The sequence below is a fragment of the Cydia amplana genome, chromosome 21, assembly GCF_948474715.1.
Source record: "Cydia amplana chromosome 21, ilCydAmpl1.1, whole genome shotgun sequence".
NCBI lineage: Eukaryota > Metazoa > Arthropoda > Insecta > Lepidoptera > Tortricidae > Cydia > Cydia amplana.
This window is the reverse complement of record NC_086089.1, coordinates 8,881,842-8,900,880: the sequence shown is the minus strand read 5'-3', so window position 1 is coordinate 8,900,880 and position 19,039 is coordinate 8,881,842. Positions and strand designations below refer to the sequence as shown.

The following is a 19,039-nucleotide window of genomic DNA, read 5'->3' as shown; positions in this document are numbered from 1 at the left end:
AGTTAAAAAGTAGAACATAGCTAAAAGGTGACTAGTAGATCTAACCGCCTTTTAGGTATGAATAATAAGTCAACTCATCTAATACATCAAAGACTAAAAGGTGATTAAAAATGTTTAAACGCCTTTTAATTTAACAAAACCATTTGTAATTGTATCGTTTAAAAGATTTTGTGAATTCAGCTAGATAAAAAGGCAGCTATCTTCAGAACAAAATGTAATAACTGCTTTTTAGTTTACAATCATTTCAAATTACCATAAACAAATTTAAGAAGTTACTTTATTCAGAGCAGGAAGAAAATAAATAAAAGACATAAGATACTAAAAATCAAATGTAATCCAAGAAATTAGCGTTCAATCATTCTCAAAATAATATTTATTTGAAGTTCAAGTTAGTAATAAACTCTGCTAATCATAATATTACTGTGGGACAACGTAGGAGTAAGCACATCTTAATTTAATTCGCTTTGCGATCTTCTTACATGCTTAAAATCACAGTTACGTCAGTTTAATGTAATTCCTAATTAAAAACACCCCTCAGTCTTCAGTACGAGCAATTATTTTAATAGTAAAATGGCTTACCCATATTGTTTGTAATTGTACTATAACTACTATAACTTTTTAATACAGCTAAATATGTTTTAATCATCTTACAGAATTATCCATAATCGTTTTTAACGAAAAGGTAGATAGTCAGTCACAAATCTTACACAACTAATGACAATGATCACAATTACTTAAACAAGTAGATAACAAATTCGTATTTGTACTTATGGAGATCAATCAACTTTATTTCTACTTAAAAATTAAATATAACATATAAGTCAGTGATCAGTCTTACATGATTTTTAAGAATAGTGAGGTAGAGAATACTACAGGCGTAATACATGCCCGATAATTAAAGTAATTAGGTTCTTAACTCAAATAATATGTTCATTAAAACTAATAGCGACATACTACCGCGATTCTGGCAAATCGCGCCAAAATTTCAACTTATGTGTAGGTATTACTTGTGAGCATTTGTTTATAATTTCCTTTTTTCTACCAACGTCGGTACCTTTGGGATCGACTCGTTTGGGAAAAGTAATAGGGCTTGGATTCTTCAAGTATTTGTCATTTAGAAAGCGGAGTTGCTGGTAATCATTTTTGAATTCAGTTTTGTATGATAAATCATAGCACCCTCTAGTAAAACATGCTTGTGTAATATCACGAAGGTAAACACGTGGATTCGAATTTTGAATTCTACGCTCTGAAGTAAAGTTAGGCACGTTAATAAAATCTTCAATTACCATGGATTTCACTGTTACTTTTCCCTTGTTCGCTGATCCCACTGATTCCGTAAAATCAGCAAAGTCGTAAATTTTGCCTTTGTGTTTCATGGACAATTCGACTTGATGATGAAACTGGTCACAGCTCATGAAAGTGTGACCAGGTTCGAAGTAGTACAACGTTATGGATTCCGTGCCTATATAATCGCTATTAACCATATGAACTAGCATGGAATATAAAAGCCAGTTCTTGTTCTGTGCACTGCAGTTATCAAGCCATATATTTACATGTTTGGTGTCACGATATTGCAAAAAGAATGAAAAAAATGCACTCATTATGTCTTCTTGCTTTCTTCCAGCTATAGCGTCGTGCCAAAGAACAGCGTAAGGTTTAATACTAGATGTTATTTTTCCCAATGGTGCAAAGGTTTGATTATATGTAGCAAGACGTAAACAGAATATTATTTTCTTAAATGTGTCCAATCTTGGAAGCATTATAACCTTTTGCAAATCAGCACTAAAATATATATTATCCGGGTCTTGTTCAGTCTTGTGTTCTTCATACAATTTTCTAGCTGCAACATATTTGTCATGATGAATCGCAAATGATGTGCAGTCCTCGCAGTTATCTAGAATATTTTCCTCGATATTATGAGAACTTTCTTTTTTGTGTATTTGGTAGCTTTCGCAAACCTCACATTCTTCATTTCCTAAATTAGTAAAAGATATATTCATTTCTTTAACGACCTGCCTATATAATTCGTAAGAAACTGGATCTTGAGGATATTTTTTGCAAAAGTGGTCATGCATAAACGTGATAGTTACGTCGCTCGGCAAATATCTACGGTTAGGAGCATGCGCTCTTCGGTAATGTGGTTCTAAAGGATGGAACGATTCAACGTGTTGACGAAGTATTTCTCTATCGTAAGCTAATGTCTTAGTATGTTTTCCACGTGAATCGGTCAAATCGTCATCAGCTAAAGAGTTGTACAAAACCTTGTCATTCGTTTTATTAAATCCGAGTGTAGTCAAAAAAAATATTTTACAAACTGCCACTTTTGTATCATCATGTTTTCTTAGGAAAAACGTTCTCCTTGGGGCTCGAAGATTTGGTCCAGTCTTTTGCCTCTTAGGTACAACTACAGGCACATTATTTTGTATGAATAATCTTCTTTCTTTCCATGTTAAATTCCAGTAACTGTCGTTAACATCCTCTCTCTCTTCATCTGTCAATAAGGTAGTGCATTTTTTATGACATTTTGAATCGCACCCTGGCTTAACCAGATATTCCAATCGCTTGTCTTCTTTCTTGTCGGCGTTTCTTTCACTTAGACTTGTATCGTATTTTTTTCGCTTAGGTGCAGGTGAACTTTGACCATTTTCTCCAGATAAATCAATACTAATCTCTTCGCTATTGTTAATTGTGGGTATATAATTTAACTCCGTAGTATTCCTTCGTTTTAGAATTCTTTCACCGATTTTATTAGTTTGGGTATCGGGTATGATTTCTATGTTAATGGTATTTCTTCGCTTAATAATATTGGTTGTATTAAACATAGACATATGGGAGTGCTTATTCGGATGTTTATTCAAGACTGGGGCCGCAATTTTATTTTCAGAATCATCACTACTACTCGTTTCTGGAATATAATTTTTGTCGCGCACGGAATCATCGGATGAAAAATCATCATCTCTGTGTGACGATGAAGAACTTCGGCTGCTTATGCTTAGCTCTTCATCACACCTTAAATCAAGTTGTTTTTCAGTATTGGTCGCTGGGAACGCTTGTTGGAGAAGATCTACGGCATTCGACAAAAAGACAGAAGATTTAGATTGTGTGGTAGCGTACTCGTTAAAATTATTAAATATATCAGATGTGAGTGAATAATTCCTGCGATTGACTTCATTTACCATCTCTTGGACACAATGTTTAGGTAATCCTTTTTCCACAGGTTTTTCGTGTGATGACGTGGGTTCCACATAATGATCAGGCAACTGGATGTTATGACAATCGACCGAATGATGGATGTCTTCACTGTTTTGGTTTGATGGATTTCTACATCTGTCTAAAATGGTTTTCAACCGAGAGGTCTTCGGTTCATACCTGGAGCAATTAAACATATTTCTATAAGTTCTAGGTGCCTACCTTATCCTAAAAAAGTAGTTTTTTTGTCCCGCGTAGGTATGTGAAGTGTACTTAACTGTGAGAAGACGTCCATAAAAACGTTTTGGTCAAAAAAGTAAGATTATGTTTCCGATTATACTATTAATACAACTTATGCAACACACTACAGGCAGACAGACAATTTAAAGATTGTTTTATGAGTTCTCATGATTGTTTTGTCTCTCCATCACCAGGCAAGCTTCATAGTACATACAATGCTATTAAACATATCTTCACAAGATATACCTACACATCAAATTAGTTCCCAATTGAAAATGATGAAGTAAAATGTACATTGAGTAGAGTACTAAACTTGACTAAAGAAATAACGCGCCAAAACAGGTGTTAAACTATCTATAAGAAGGTCGTTAAACGGTAGGTACATAATACTTATCCCAAATGAATACGTAAAAATACTTTACCTCGTGAGTTTGCGCGGCTGCATACTGGAATTGGCGGGAAACTGCGCCCGGTCTTCACGTGCCACACCCTCACTCGACGGGAGCGCCCGCGCAACTGATTTCGTTGCTTCGAGCGAGGATCAAGTAACCGCCTTATTGATATGGAATACCTAGTTACCGCGATATATTTCTGGAACTGTCTACTATTTTGTTCTATCATTGCCAAATTAAAAAGCCGTGACGGCCTTAAACCGATGCATTTGCATGTATACCTTTTACGCCTATACTAACGACAAGGCGGCTAAGCGACTTTAACGGCTTTTTAATTGTGTATTTATAGCTTAGCTGCTATTTAGTTTGGGAGTAATCATCATTTGGCCGTAATATTTGTTACGCTAGGGAGCAGTTAAAGTACAGTAGCCACCTTTTAGTCGTGGAAGTTGCAATAACTGTTTTTAAGAGTTGTACTAAATACCCGATGTCAAATAGTAAGAAGCAGTTATTGGCCTTTAACAGCCTTTTAGTGAATTTTCTAATTAAAAACTGCCTTTTTGCTGGTAAAAGTGGCAAAATGGTGTATTTAGCCGCTCGCGGGACGGCCGTAACTTCGCGGTTTTTTCACATAGAGCTATGACACCTAGATAGGTAGATAGAGAATTGTTTACTGTATCGCGCTGTGATATTAACTCAAAAACGTCGTAAGAGCCTTTAACGGCCTTTTAGCTTGAGGACGGCAGTAGGTAAAGAACTATTTTGTGTATTTTTTTCAAAATTTTAGACCCAGTAGTTTCGAAGATAAGGGGGGGGGGGGGGGGGAATGGTCATTATTTGCCTATTTTCTTGAATAACTGCGAAACTATTAATCCTAAAATTATAAAAAATATATATTTGAGATTCTTACAATGAGCTCTTTCATCTGATATGTAACACGATATATGTAGTTTGAAAAAACTTTATTTTTTAATTTTCTCATTTACCTCCCAAAAATGGCCTCCATATTTAAAATTCATTTGTTTACGTTACACGTCCATCTTTGGGTCATAAATTTACATATGTGTGCAAATTTCAACTTAATTGGTCCAGTAGTTTCGGAGAAAATAGGCTGTGATAGACGGACGGACAGACAGATAGACAGACGCACGAGTGATCCTATTAGGGTTCCGTTTTTTCCTTTTGAGGTACGGAACCCTAAAAACGGTAATTTACAAACAAACAAACAAATTTACAAACTTATAACTAGGTAAATATAAAAATTAAGGGTAGGTATAATTATATGCTATTAGGCCATAGGTACCCGGCTAAATGTACCTAGTACGCTGCTGGCGTTTCCTCTTTGCACCGCTAGCGAAATACGCTGGATAATACGTTTAAAATAACACATTTGAAAAAGTTGTCGATAAAGCAACTGTAAGGTTCATCATCTAAATCTAATTGCGTCGCGCACAGCAACCAAACACCGACAGATTATTAATATGTTGTAACATGACATCACTATTTTTGATCTCACATAGACAATTTACGCACACACTTGCATTTCATTTTTGGTCGCACTTTTGAAGATTGACAGTTGTTCTTGTCTATTCTAATTCTATGAACGCTTCTAAGAAAATGGCAATACATCGTGACGTCACCATGTAACGTTAGAAGCCGTTCCGATGTATGGAAAACAAGGAAATTGCGATTTTGTCGGTGAAATATTGCGTTTATGTATATTGTTGCTGTACATTTTTTTTTATAAAATGTAAGGAATCGAATTTTTTTCTTAAATGGAAGTTTTTTGAAGTGAAAACTTCTTTAGCGGCGCTGGGCACTTTTTGAGGTGGGGAAAAAATGATAAACTCGAGACAGCGTAAGGCGATCACGTGACCGTAAGGGGCGTAAGGCGATCACGTGACCGTAAGCCCCGTAAGGTGGCCACTCATAATTTAAATGGCATTTAAATCAATAAAGAAAAACTCAATGTTATTTGACATTTATGTTGCGGACTCCTTTTCAAGACTCTACCTATGATCAAATAATTTGACGTTGTCATGGCAGTATGTAAATAAATAAATGATAATAATAATAAATAGAATACCTCCGCTAAACGTATGTATCGTGTTACCGGGCGTCGGTAACATAGTGAGGTGAGTTTTCACTTCTATCGGCACTCCCGGAGTGCAACTGTTGTTGCTTGTTATTTTAAAGTTTTCAATGTATTGTGATAAATTGCTTATTTCCTATCTATGTACTTAACTAGATTAAGTTATAAAATTCAACATGTGTCAGGCGTGTCTCACTCCGCGATTTCGTCGCTTTGCTACAGGTAGCTAAAAGTACATCCGTTCGGCCCCAATTTTGGTGGCTAGCCATAACCGCGCGTGGCGCTGTCGCCACCTAGCGGCCATATCTGTGCTGTCTGTGCTGATCGTAACAGACGCGTTTTGTTAGAGAGTGAGTCTTCTTTTACTTAGTACTATTATTTATTCTGTACATGTGTCAACAACCCTATAATGTTGTTCCCCAGGTCTATCGCTGTTCGGCGAGCGCGGCTCCCACTCCGCCCCCCGCACGCCGCGCCGCACCTCCCCCTCGCGCGCCCGCTCCTCGCGCAGCTCCGCGGACGGGAACTCTGACACCGACAGCCTGGCCAGGTATGTCTTACCGACTCATGCGTGCCTGGTACCTACAGACAGTCAGTATCCATCCTATATACCGACTCATGCGTGCCTGGTACCTACAGACAGTCAGCATCCATCCTATATACCGACTCATGCGCGCCTGGTACCTACAGACAGTCAGCATTCAGCATCCATCCTATATACCGACTCATGCGCGCCTGGTACCTACAGACAGTCAGCATCCATCCTATATACCGACTCATGCGCGCCTGGTACCTACAGACAGTCAGCATCCATCCTATATACCGACTCATGCGTGCCTGGTACCTACAGACAGTCAGCATCCATCCTATATACTGACTCATGCGTGCCTGGTACCTACAGACAGTCAGCATCCATCCTATATACTGACTCATGCGTGCCTGGTACCTAAAGACAGCATCCATCCTATATACCGACTCATGCGTGCCTGGTACCTACAGACAGACAGCATCCATCCTATATACCGACTCATGCGTGCCTGGTACCTACAGACAGTCAGCATCCATCCTATATACCGACTCATGCGTGCCTGGTACAGTCAGCAGCAGTAGTTGATAAGAGGGCGAGGTGTTCAAAATTTTGACGCGACTTTATTGTTAAGAAAATAAGAGCGCGTCAAGGTAATTTTGAACCTCCAGGAACAGAAAGTTGAATTCTCATAATGTTGATATATCGAAATGTTGGATTCTCAAAATGTTGAATAATGTTTTCACGGATATCACTGATATCAGACTAAATCAATAGGTAGGTAGGTTAGGTTCGTTAGGTAGCTTCAGATGCCCGAAGGGCAAACCGCCTAGAAATAGGAGCCCCGCGAAGCGGGGCTCCGTCTAGTTAAGTTCAAGTCAAAGTCAACATTTCAGGATTTCAACATTTAAGGAATTCAACTTTCTGTTCCTGGACGATTTTGAATACCTCGCCCGCTTAGCAACTTCTGCTGCTGACTACACCTACAGACAGTCAGCATCCATCCTATATACGGCATAGCGTCGTCACGCTCACACGCCGCACCTCCCCCTCGCGCGCGGGAGCGGACAGGAACTCCGAAACTTGGCAAGTTATGTCTTACCGACTCATGCGCGCCTGGTACCTACAATTTGCATTAAATAGATAGTGACGGCCAAAGTGGCCACATTTATCGGTACACATCCACACTTTGTTACCATAGAAATAATTCTATGGTAACTTGGCCACTTTGGGAGCCATACGATATATTTGATGACTATTTAGAAGACGATTTACATTTATAGCTGGTCAACCAAATCTTGTCAGTAAAAAAAGGCGCGAAATTCAAATTTTCTATGGGACGATATCCCTTCGCGCCTACATTTTTCAAATTTGCCGCCTCTTTCTACTGTCAAGATCTGGTTGACCGAGTATACCGAGGGAATTGAAAAAGATCGCTTTGTGAAAAGAGCATAATTTGATTAGAACAGCCTCGTAAGTCCGCGCGTACTTGTACAAGTACAAATTAAACTCGAGTTTACCACTGATATAGAAATAAAAGAAAGTTCCAAATTCAATAGCGCTAAAATTGGCTTGGGTCTTACGAGGACAGAGATCTTTATAAGCTCAGAGCGACCGAAACAAATGTTTTTATTTTATTTTATGAATTTGTCATATTTTCAGTATGGACATGCTAACAGACGAGCAGATCGCGTCCCTAATGCTCGACAAACAACTCCAAGATGTCTGCGAACGCCTCGCTGGCGTTGCCACCCGGCAACCACGCTCGCCACAATCTCCTGAGGCGCGGTTTTGAACCCTACGTCTATAGCAATACGGTATGAAATACAACAAACAACTCCAAGATGTCTGCGAACGCCTCGCTGGCGTTGCCACCCGGCAACCACGCTCGCCACAATCTCCTGAGGCGCGGTTTTGAACCCTACGTCTATAGCAATACGGTATGAAATACAACAAACAACTCCAAGATGTCTGCGGACGCCTCGCCGGCGTCGCCACCCGGCAACCACGCTTGACACAATTTCCTGAGGTACGGTTTTGAACCCTACGTCTATAGCAATACGGTATGAAATACAACAAGCAACTCCAAGATGTTTGCGAACGCCTCGCCGGCTCGCCACAATCTCCTGAGACACGGGTTTGAACCCTACGTCTATAGCAATACGGTATGAAATGCTTAACGTTTGGTATTGGCTAGAAACTCAACTCTACTCTTATAGCAATAAGGTACAAATCGCAATGAAAGTGGCTCACGCTTTTATGGCATCTATAGTTAAATCAAACAAAGTTAATAATAATAATGATAGGCTGTAGCAGCAGATATATATTGCAGCTTGATATTGAAACGTACGCTTATAGGAATAAGGTACAAAACGCAGTAAACAGGCGCATATTTATTGTGAGACTAGAATCACGCGAGATATTGAGTTCTATCTCAACAGAAATAAGGTAGAGAATAGATCAACTGCCTCTATCATGCTTGACTCAGTATAAGCTTAGATTTGCCTTTCATTACATGTTAGGTACAAGTATTATTTACAAATTTTAACAAGCTCATTTTTGTTTTCAATAATGGACATATCAGTATGGATAATAAAATTTATCTGTAGTATGAAAGTAGGCAACAGCACACAGTCCAAATGAAGGGTCCACGGAAAGAACATGTTTAGTCGCTTCAGTAACATTTTGAGTAATCGCGGTTTTAAAATTTGGAACAATGTCAAAACGTATGGTAATTCCGTGACCAGGTATTATTTAACTAAAAATAAAGTTGTGTTACATTTATTATACAGTGGTAGCAAAAGATATAACTAATAGTTCATTAAGAGCTCTTCATTTTGAGATAAAAATCTCATTTTCCGAAAAATGTGACTAGTCATGTTCTTTCCGTGTACCCTTCAAATAATATCTAAAAATATGTTTGTCCGTATTTTTATATGTGTAATGTATGCGATATATAATATTTCGAATTTTTGACTCGCTCTAACTCGACTAGTACCTAAAAAAATATTTTTAATTTAATTTGCTACACACAAAAATGACAAAACAAAAATATGAAATTGATTCTCATAATTAATAGGTACTCAAAAGCTTGTTTAGTATTAATTAATAAAAAACCTGTGTTATTTAGAAAAATGTAGTAATTATTTTGCATGCATAGGCGCTTTTGTATGGAAAATTGTTATATCAATACTTTTAGGACTAATTTAGTGTCGAATGGTGATAAAATAAATCTAGATCTGCTTTAGGCTAATAGGAATCAATTTAAATGCAATAAACTATAATAGGTGTGTTGTAATTAATTATGAGTGACGTAATATAAGAATGAGCCTATCTGTCTTGCCTGTACGTAGGTAACTTATACTAAATAATATTAATAATTAATAATTTATATATATACAATTATTATTTTCTATGTTTGTGTTTTATACGCTTTGTAATGTCGGTTTTTTTCCGAGATACTAGTTTATGTTTTACTCCACGATAATATTATGTTCTTTTAAGTACTTAAAGGAATGTAAATAAACAAAATCGCGTTTTGTTATAATATTTTATATATATATATATATATATCAAATTATATTGATATATTATTAGTCGAATGACAAATCGTTTGGTTTAAGTTTTTACATTCTATTAAGCATTTAAAATAACAATAAATCGAATACACTTACTATAATCTGGCAAGCAAGCAATGGAATATAAATATGATCTCTCTACCATAGAGAAAAAAATACATAGATTGCTCACTCCATACATTAGTTTTGATACCAAAAAGACTATTAATTTCAGTGTCTACATCTAGCATCGAGTAGCGGAACTATCAATACTGCTACTTGACAATAGATGTAGCACCGACCGGAAAGTCTTATGTTGTTGAGCATAATAGTATCTGTCGAGGCTGGCGGGTGCTATCTCTGTCACTCTAATGATAACCATGACAACTGAAAAGAGACAGAGAAGCAATACACCCGATTTGTCACTTTGTTTAAATATGTAGATTTAATGAAATCATTATATGTTTAAAAATTGATAATTGAGATGATTGCATATTGAGATAACAGTATTGCTAGTAATTATTGATTTACAAAAGAAGTATTATTATTTGTTTAGATTTAAATATAATCGGTGTATTCCCATTGGTCCCCGTCCCACGTGACCGCGTCAAACATGAGGTGGGGACACACGGGAACGATCTATATAAAGCGCCTATTCCCATATGTGCCCGGCGGAGACAAATGGGAATACACCATAGAGATCTCTTAAAAATACTTGAGGGCGCATCATAGACATTATCACAAATATTTGTTTCGTTCCGTAAAATAAATGAAATATACATTTTTAAATGCACAATTTTATAATGTAAATTTTATTTTAGTTGCCAATTTTAACTGTGTTTAGAAAAGTAAAATATCGTGATATGAACTTATTGTTATAGACCAGGAGCTAGTATCTAGAACGCTGAATAATTGTGACGTTATCTATGAAAAGGGACCTTATTGTCGATGTTGGATACGCCATTATTAACGATGCTCCGATATAAATACAATGCCGCGCGACGCTGTGCGGCGTTAGCGCCATCGACAATAAGGTCCCTTTTCATAGATAATGCCCCAATTAGTTTTAAAATTATGGCTCTGTGTTTCCTTTATTACATTTGGCTTGAAGCATATTCAATGCTTTATGCTTATTTATTGACTTGTAAAATTATTGCCTTTTATCAATAAAACATCTGAAACTGAATCTGACTGCCTCCAATACAAATAGATGTTGAATTATATAGCTAGCTCTTGGCCTATAATGTTAATGTGTGATAATTATTATTCATAGTACAATTTGTAAGTATACTTTATGTTGAGATTAACAATAGTAAATTAGGTATAGTTGAAAATATTTGAGATGAACAAACACCTAAAGCAAAATCAATCCTATTGCGTCCGAATTATGGTGTATATTTGTTTGGATTTGTAAAAAACAAATCTTATGTATTTTCGACTATAATGAAATAACCATTCCATTTTTTTGAATAGGTTAAATAGATAATACTCCAGAATATGACAACATTACGGATAAATAGTTTTTATAAACCTTATTTATTTTATTTAAATATTTATTAAACGCCAGCATTTCTTATCATTCTTTTGGGAGAGTGATATGCAACTATATATTATTAGGTGAAATAATTAGTTTTAAGTAGTTAATAAATTATATTTAATAATAATATTGCAATTATAGCATAATATGAAAATACGCCGTTGAAGGTCGATTTCATTTAACATTTCTTAGAAAACCCTCGATTGCTGTAAAATCTCACTCAAATCAATTCATCCATTCGTGTGCTATAACAATTTATGAATAGGATTTAGTTTTTCACAAATAGTAGACTTTTCCCTCTTTAATTACTGAACAGGTTAAATACTTGAAAAATAATTCAAATTATCTATGACCCGATTTAAATTTATCTGTTGAATATTTTTTTCGTAAGGTTTCGATATTTGGTGCATAAATAGTTCCCTTTTCTGTACAATATAACGGAATAGCCCCTATGACGGAATTAGCCACATTGACCGTACTGTAAAACGTTGTACGATACACGTGCGAATCGGTAATTCGCCACTCGTTGCTATGCGTAGGCGCATGCAATGTTACAGCCGATTTCTTAACGAGTACAATGTTATTTTGGGTCTCTATTGCTTCCCAAAAAGTTTTAAGTCATAATGTATTGTTTTCCCGCATTTTCGTTAGTTATAATTTATTTCGTTCAGAAACGCGTCTTTTTTCATTATTGCCATAAAAGAAACCTAACATAACCTAACCTATCTATAGTACCTTACGAAAATCTTGAAAAGTTAACGGTCTCAGTTTTATGACCAATGATAGTATGACAAACAATACATTATGACTTAAAACTTTATGGGAAACAAAGGGACCCCTGTTATTTTGCATAATATTAAGTAGGTACCTAAGGCATTCATACATTTTCTTATTTATTATATTTCTCTAAATAACGGCTGCCATAATCAAGGATACAACCGGCACTAAAATAGCTTTAAAAGGTACATTATTTTGCTGTTGTGATATTACACTGTACAAACGTTAGTTACTGTAGATATACCTACGATAAGATATAATATGTTAACTTATGTACATGTTGAAATAATAACTTGCCTTCAGAAGAATAATACAAGTATGTAGTTAAACTATTTTGTTTTTTATTTCTACGTTTTCTTCCTTTCTATTCCGTCGATCCTTCAGGTCAGACCAGTGCCATGTTTATCAAAAGCTCATAACTTGTAATACGAGTGGAAGTCCCTTTCTAACAAAACCTGTCAAAAAGGGACTTCCACTTGTATTACAAGTTACAAGCTTTTGATAAACAGGTCACAGGTATAATAGGTAGCCTAATAAAACTTGATAAGTCTTACTATCTACATGGTATCTTAAAAATTTCAGCTCTAACTACGAGACTAAGAAACTACGAGAGTTCGAAAATACGACAAAACGTGCCGAGAAAAGGTATGCACTGTCTTTTGCCCTTTGTCTCGTCATGGCGGGGGCACGGCCGAAATAACCTTAGATATTTTAATAGTAGTTTGTGTTACAAGGGATCAAAATGATTTCCGTCAAGGGTGTACATACTGTACATTGAATCCCGAATGAAGCGATGGATTGACTGATGAGCGTAATGAGGGATTCAAGTGTTAACGCCCAAGACGAAATAATTTTTATACCGTGTGACACATACTGCTTTTCACATCAACTATATAGTATATATTTATGAGGAAAATAAAAAATCTTAGTGTTGACACAATCTGATGCTTACACAGATTATTTAAGATAAAAAAATAACGAGCAAAAAAAATTTAACAGCTAGAACAGAAAAGTGTTAATTTGATCCCTCCTAGCAGGGAGGAAAAGTGCCACTTTGATCCCTCCTAGCAGGGAAGAAAAAGCTATTTTCCGAATAGATGGTGTGAAAATGTTATTTTTGCAGTTTGTAACACTGATGTTGCCGTGTGCGTGACAATTTTGGATAAGACAAATGGCGGCCAAAAGCTTAACCTAATGGCTCCTATACACGATGGGCCAACGCCGGCCACTCCAAGGGACGCAGCCATGCGGTAGAATGAGATAGCAATATCACTTGCTCCCTCTAACGCATAAATGCGTCCCTTGGAGTGGCCGGCGTTGGCCCATCGTGTAGAGCCATTAAACCTTAGTGAGCAGAATGAATAGTCAGCAGCATAAGTAGTTAAGCAGGTCAGGTACCTAAACAAAATAATCTGCGCACACTTATTCTCTTAACGTTTAGATAATTTTGAACATCTGACTCGCTTAGTTACTTTTTCGGACTGCTGTTATTGCAAGGAATAATAAAAAAACAGAGTTTTACAATAATAATTTATTTTCACCATTCCAAATACAATAATACAACAGAAAAAACGGTTCGAACCGGGACGGAAAATGTAATAACAAAAATAATATTATAAATTAAATCAACGCTCATCTCAATACATATATTTATCAACAAAATCATTTATAAAAATACATTTTTTTTGGTTACAATTTGGCAACTCGAGTTCGGGGTACAGTCGTCGGTAATTATAGTATATTTTTAAATAGGCCTGACTGTACTGTACGCGATTAAATCACAAAAACGGGGGGGCTACCGCGAAAACCGAAATTCGCAAATTGCGGGGATCTTTCTGTTTTACTCCAATGAATGTTTAATTAGAGTGACAGATAAAGATGCCCGCAATTTACGAACTTCGGTTATAGCCCAGGGTCTATATGCTAGGACAGCCAAACTGCATTCTAAAATAATGTTGGAACTCTTAAAAATGTAGACAGTGAGTATTTAAGCAGTTTCTTTTTATTAAGCAATTTTTATCTAGACCCTTACTTGTGTCTTTCCTCATGAAAAGGGGGGTTCATTTCAAATCCAAAACGCACATTTAAAATGCAAAGCATTTCATATTACTCTTCCTTAATAAACAATAAGCGTCAAACACTGCTAAAAGTCCCTTTGTTTAACTCGTAAGGCCCAATGTGCATTACAATGTACACTCAGTTTCAATCTAATTCAAACCTTTCGTAAACTAAATAAAGTACAATTTCTTTAGTTTCATTGTTTTCTAAAACAAACCAAAGTCACCCTAGTCTACTATACAAAAAGGGAGGGCCTTACCGAGGTAAGGAACGACACACTTCTGTGAATGAATTCATGAGAATAAGTAAGTCTTAAACATTAATAATTTTTTGTTACTGGTGGTTGACATTATAGCTTAGTCTGCACTAACTTACCTATTAAAACATTTCAACGAGTTATATATTTTATGTCACCCTACGCGAGGTGAAAATCTCACTTCTTGGCCAAGGCAAGAAGTAAAACTTTAGACAAACCACGGGCGGTAATTCGTTAAGCCCGAGATCGCATATTTATGGCCCTCAACTTCGGTTCGGGCCACAAACACCTGCGATCTGGAGCATTCACGAATTCACCTCCCCAGGTATGTAATGTACTATTGTAGGGAAAGTGTAATAAATATGGCGGCCGTAAACTGTAAATGTCTTTAGCGGCGCTGGGCACTTTTTGAGGTGGGGAAAAAATTATAAACTCGAGAGCGTAAGGACCACTCAATGAGATAGTTCAATAAAGCTATGAAAATCGCTAATAAAAGTGAAATCTAGTACATGGTGAATAAAACTCAAAATACCATGACCAAATATATTTAGATACGAGGTCTGCAAGGTAACTTTACAATTTCTGCGACCTGCGACCCGGCCCCCGCGCCCCGCGCCCCCGGCCGGTTGGTCAACGACACCTTCTCGTCACTCATGAGGCCCTGGTACTTGCTCCGCGCTTTCGATTGGTCAATTTCATTATAGTTGACTACTGTATCGAAATGAGTATTATAGTTGATATAGATACATGTATTCACACGACTGCGACTGTGACTGATGATGGCTTGACCGTCTGTGTAAAATAGCGAAAGAAAATGAGTTAGTACTTTATAAATATACTAGATGAAAAACCGGCTTCGCTCGGGTGAAATGTAGATATTTCTGTAGTTATCGGTTACAATGCCATTGAGTTTTCACTTCTGCCGGCACTCCCGGAGTGCAACCCGTTGCTTGTTTGTTTATTGTATCAATAAAGTGTTTTTAACGGTTACAAACGCCAAAAAAATTGTAGTAAAGTAATTCAAATTCTGAATGGAACCATTCATAATAAATTAATTATGTAGAATGAAAACAAATAGGGTAATTCGCCAGTAACTGGCCACCCTAAACTAAAAATGAATTGTATCCACACAGAATTCATTTTAGTATTATCTTTTAGTACTATCCCGCTCACATAGAGCTGCCATCCGTCCGGGTTTCCCCGGATTTGTCCTAGTTTGGAGGCTGTCCGGGGAAAACCCGGACACTTTTTAGAATGAATGATGAGCGATTGTTTTTTTAATATTATTTTCGGATACTCCGGGGAAAAAATGCGATTTACGTCAAATGTCCGGGTTTTTTAAGCCTTTGTCCGGGTTTGGCGAATTTAGAGATGGCATAGTGTTATCGCCCGCCGGCATCATGAGCGGGACAGCAATATAATTATGCGCGAGCGACAGAGATAGGAACAGAGGGTTCAATGTACGATATTCCTCGTTCTTAAGGGTCCTCTCTTTAGTAATTTCTTTTAAAAATATTCCTCATTAAATATATTTGTAACGGCATGCACCAGAACTCACGGATACAAAATATCTACACTACAACATCTACTTATATACATCAGCTATTTGAGCATAAGATTACAATAATTGTCAAAACACTGTCCTTATAAGCCTTATTTATATTCCAGATACTGAAATGACAGTCGCTTCTGCGTCTGACAACTGGCACTAGTTTTGCCACGCTGACAATTGACACCCGACACTAACAATTTCCTGTCAATTTTGCGTCAATATTTATATACTTGTTGGACCAGCGATGTACGGTAAATTGTCACTGTCCGGTGACAATTGTCACCGTGTCATATTAGTACAAAATTCGGACGATAACTTGACCAATTGCACTGTCATTTTTGTATAAGGAATGTCAAATTGAGGCTTAGTCAATTCAGTTCTACTTGTCTTCTTTGATAATTAATTTTAAACCGCCAAAGTTGTCAAAAATAAAAATAATTTTGAAACGAATGTAATCTCAGATGTCAATTTCACGTTTAAAATGGTTCTTGTTTCCATATTAAGATCAAAATATTACAAAAAAGACAAGTAAGAAATGTCTTGTTACATAATTTTTCCGCTTCAACCATTCTCTAAGGGCGGACTAGGAGTATACAAAAATATTACAATTGCATTATTTAACTAGTGATCTAAAGTACTGAATTTTTTATAAATATCGTTACTAGCCCTCTAAAGTAGCGCAAATCAATAGTGTATATTTTATCGACGCTATATCAAGTACGATATAATTTCCGCGTCAATATAAAGTCGGTAAAATAAATAAAATGTATTAAATATTTAGTTAAATAACACGAACCTAGATGGCGCTAGTAGTCTTGAGAAAGTCGCAGTAATATGTAATGACTAATGAAACAGTTGGTGACCAATAATAATAATATTGTACCAAAATCATCGTATTTATTTGTAAATCATCATATTTATCATAAATGAATACATACACAATCGAAAATCAACCTTTAACATTCTAAATGACTAAAATTGTAACATTTCTCGATATCACTAACGCCATCTAGTGAACGATTATGTCACCGCCACCGTAGCGATGTTAGGTAAAACAAAAACGTAATAATAAAAGTTGTTTTCCAGTACATTTTTGATAATAAAATACCGCTAGGAATTAAAATTCTAGCATATTATTTAATTTAAATAAAATACTGCCCAATTCATGCATAACAAAATCCATAATATACAATACATCTACTTATTTCTACGATTATATTCAAAGTTATCTTACAAGAAGCTCATTATATTCTTATTTAGTACGGATATATAAGGAATATTACAGTTTAAGATGAATATTACTAATTTACAAAACAAATAGATTCCCATACTTTATCTTGTTTTTTTCCAATACATAATTTTTCATTGGAGCTTCATATCAGATATATTCATCTTGAAAAGCGGCCAAGGTGTTCACAAATATCTGGACAAAGCCTCCAAAAGACGTTAAAGTTCGTGTTCAGATATTTTTGGGTACGATGGCCGCTACGATATATCCGATGGCGACTTTACTGCGATGACAAAGACGACAAAGTAAGTATTGGTCTGAACCACTGAACTTAAAAACAATCTTGCTCGTTGGAAAGTTAAGTAATATCAAAGAGTATAGATTTTATAGAGAGTTACTGTCATGTTAAATTATGTAGCCACAGTGAATTCACCGCCATCTTTTGACAGAAGATTAAAACAGAACGCCATTTGACTTTGATCCTTATTCTTTCACTGATATGTGTTAATTTGTAAATATTGAAATTAACGCCATCTAGCCGAGAATAGGCCAAAGGTATGGTGCGCCATCTTTCGAAAAGATGACAGTAACTCTCTATAAAATCTATACTCTTTGGTAATATTTGGTTCTTCGACATCACAATTAGTGAAATACAAAATTATTATTATTATTTGTCAGCCTATTGTACCCCACTACTGGGCAAAGGCTTCCCTCTCTTTCTTACGCGTCTTTCGGAAAGATGGGGCTAATATTATGAGTGACTGAGGTGCAAGGAAATACAAAATATATATAAATAAAATTAAAAAATACTTGTAGTCTAAGCTAAGTTTATACACTTGTAAGAGTTGTAAGTATCTTATTTCATAGTTTATTCTAAGTTTGAAAACGTTTTTATTTTTAAGTCAACGAATGTACATACCTTACTTTAATATATTACGTTTATCTCTTGTCGAACAAAATATACAATTTAATACTAACAACAACTGGACTTTAAATCACGAAAGCTACAATATATTTATAAATAATACTTTATCTACTACAGCCATTCTCAAAGTGTGTTCCGCGGAACCCTAGGATTCCGCGACACCCCTCCAGGGGTTCCGCAAGAATTTAGAATTATGCTTATTACTAAAAAAAATACACTTCTAAAAACTATTGTTTTATTGTAGGTTTCCATCAAGTATTTCGCTTTCTAAAAGGGTTCCGTCAAAAAAAAGATTGAGAACCGCTGATCTACTACATCTGTCGAAAAGTTACAACATATAAGTTAGCAAATGGTTAATTTCCAAGCAAATAGTAATTTATTATAGTTTGTTATTAAGGTGTTATTATCATAAAGATGTAAATAGTCCTTGTCGATAACCGACAATGTATAAACTTTATGAATGAATTCCATTTACAAAGTGAGTATGCACTTTTGCAGGTGTGTGAACCTTGCTTGTAAATGACACATGATAGCAAGCATAAGCTGAAAACTATTTTCTTGTCATTTTCGGAGCATCTGTTGGACTAGCCAAGGTGACAATCGCTATCGCTTCGACAACGAAATTCTTTGTGTCTCTCTATCACTCTTCTATTAGTGCGACAGTGACAGTTGCGTTTCGACCGCTACGGTGCGTAAGCGATTGGCATGTT

General features: G+C 36.1%; 2 protein-coding genes across 2 annotated transcripts in view; one reads left to right on the top strand and one right to left on the bottom strand.

The window, feature by feature from the left end:
- LOC134658136 (uncharacterized) overlaps positions 1 to 8,546 on the top strand; it is a 29,625-nt gene extending 21,079 nt beyond the window's left edge. Inside the window, exons 6-7 of the mRNA XM_063513744.1 lie at positions 6,337 to 6,463; positions 8,102 to 8,546. Coding sequence (XP_063369814.1) covers positions 6,337 to 6,463; positions 8,102 to 8,234 — 260 coding nt within the window. The 3' untranslated portion in view covers positions 8,235 to 8,546. The remainder of the gene's footprint in view (positions 1 to 6,336; positions 6,464 to 8,101) is intronic.
- On the bottom strand, positions 208 to 4,484 carry LOC134658000 (uncharacterized). The gene is made up of 2 exons (XM_063513596.1): positions 3,852 to 4,484; positions 208 to 3,369 (listed from the first exon to the last, which is right to left on the bottom strand). The coding sequence occupies exons 1-2, from the start codon at positions 3,872 to 3,874 to the stop codon at positions 954 to 956; spliced, it is 2,439 nt and encodes an 812-aa protein (XP_063369666.1). The 5' UTR covers positions 3,875 to 4,484; the 3' UTR covers positions 208 to 953.
- Positions 8,547 to 19,039: the final 10,493 nt, after the last annotated feature.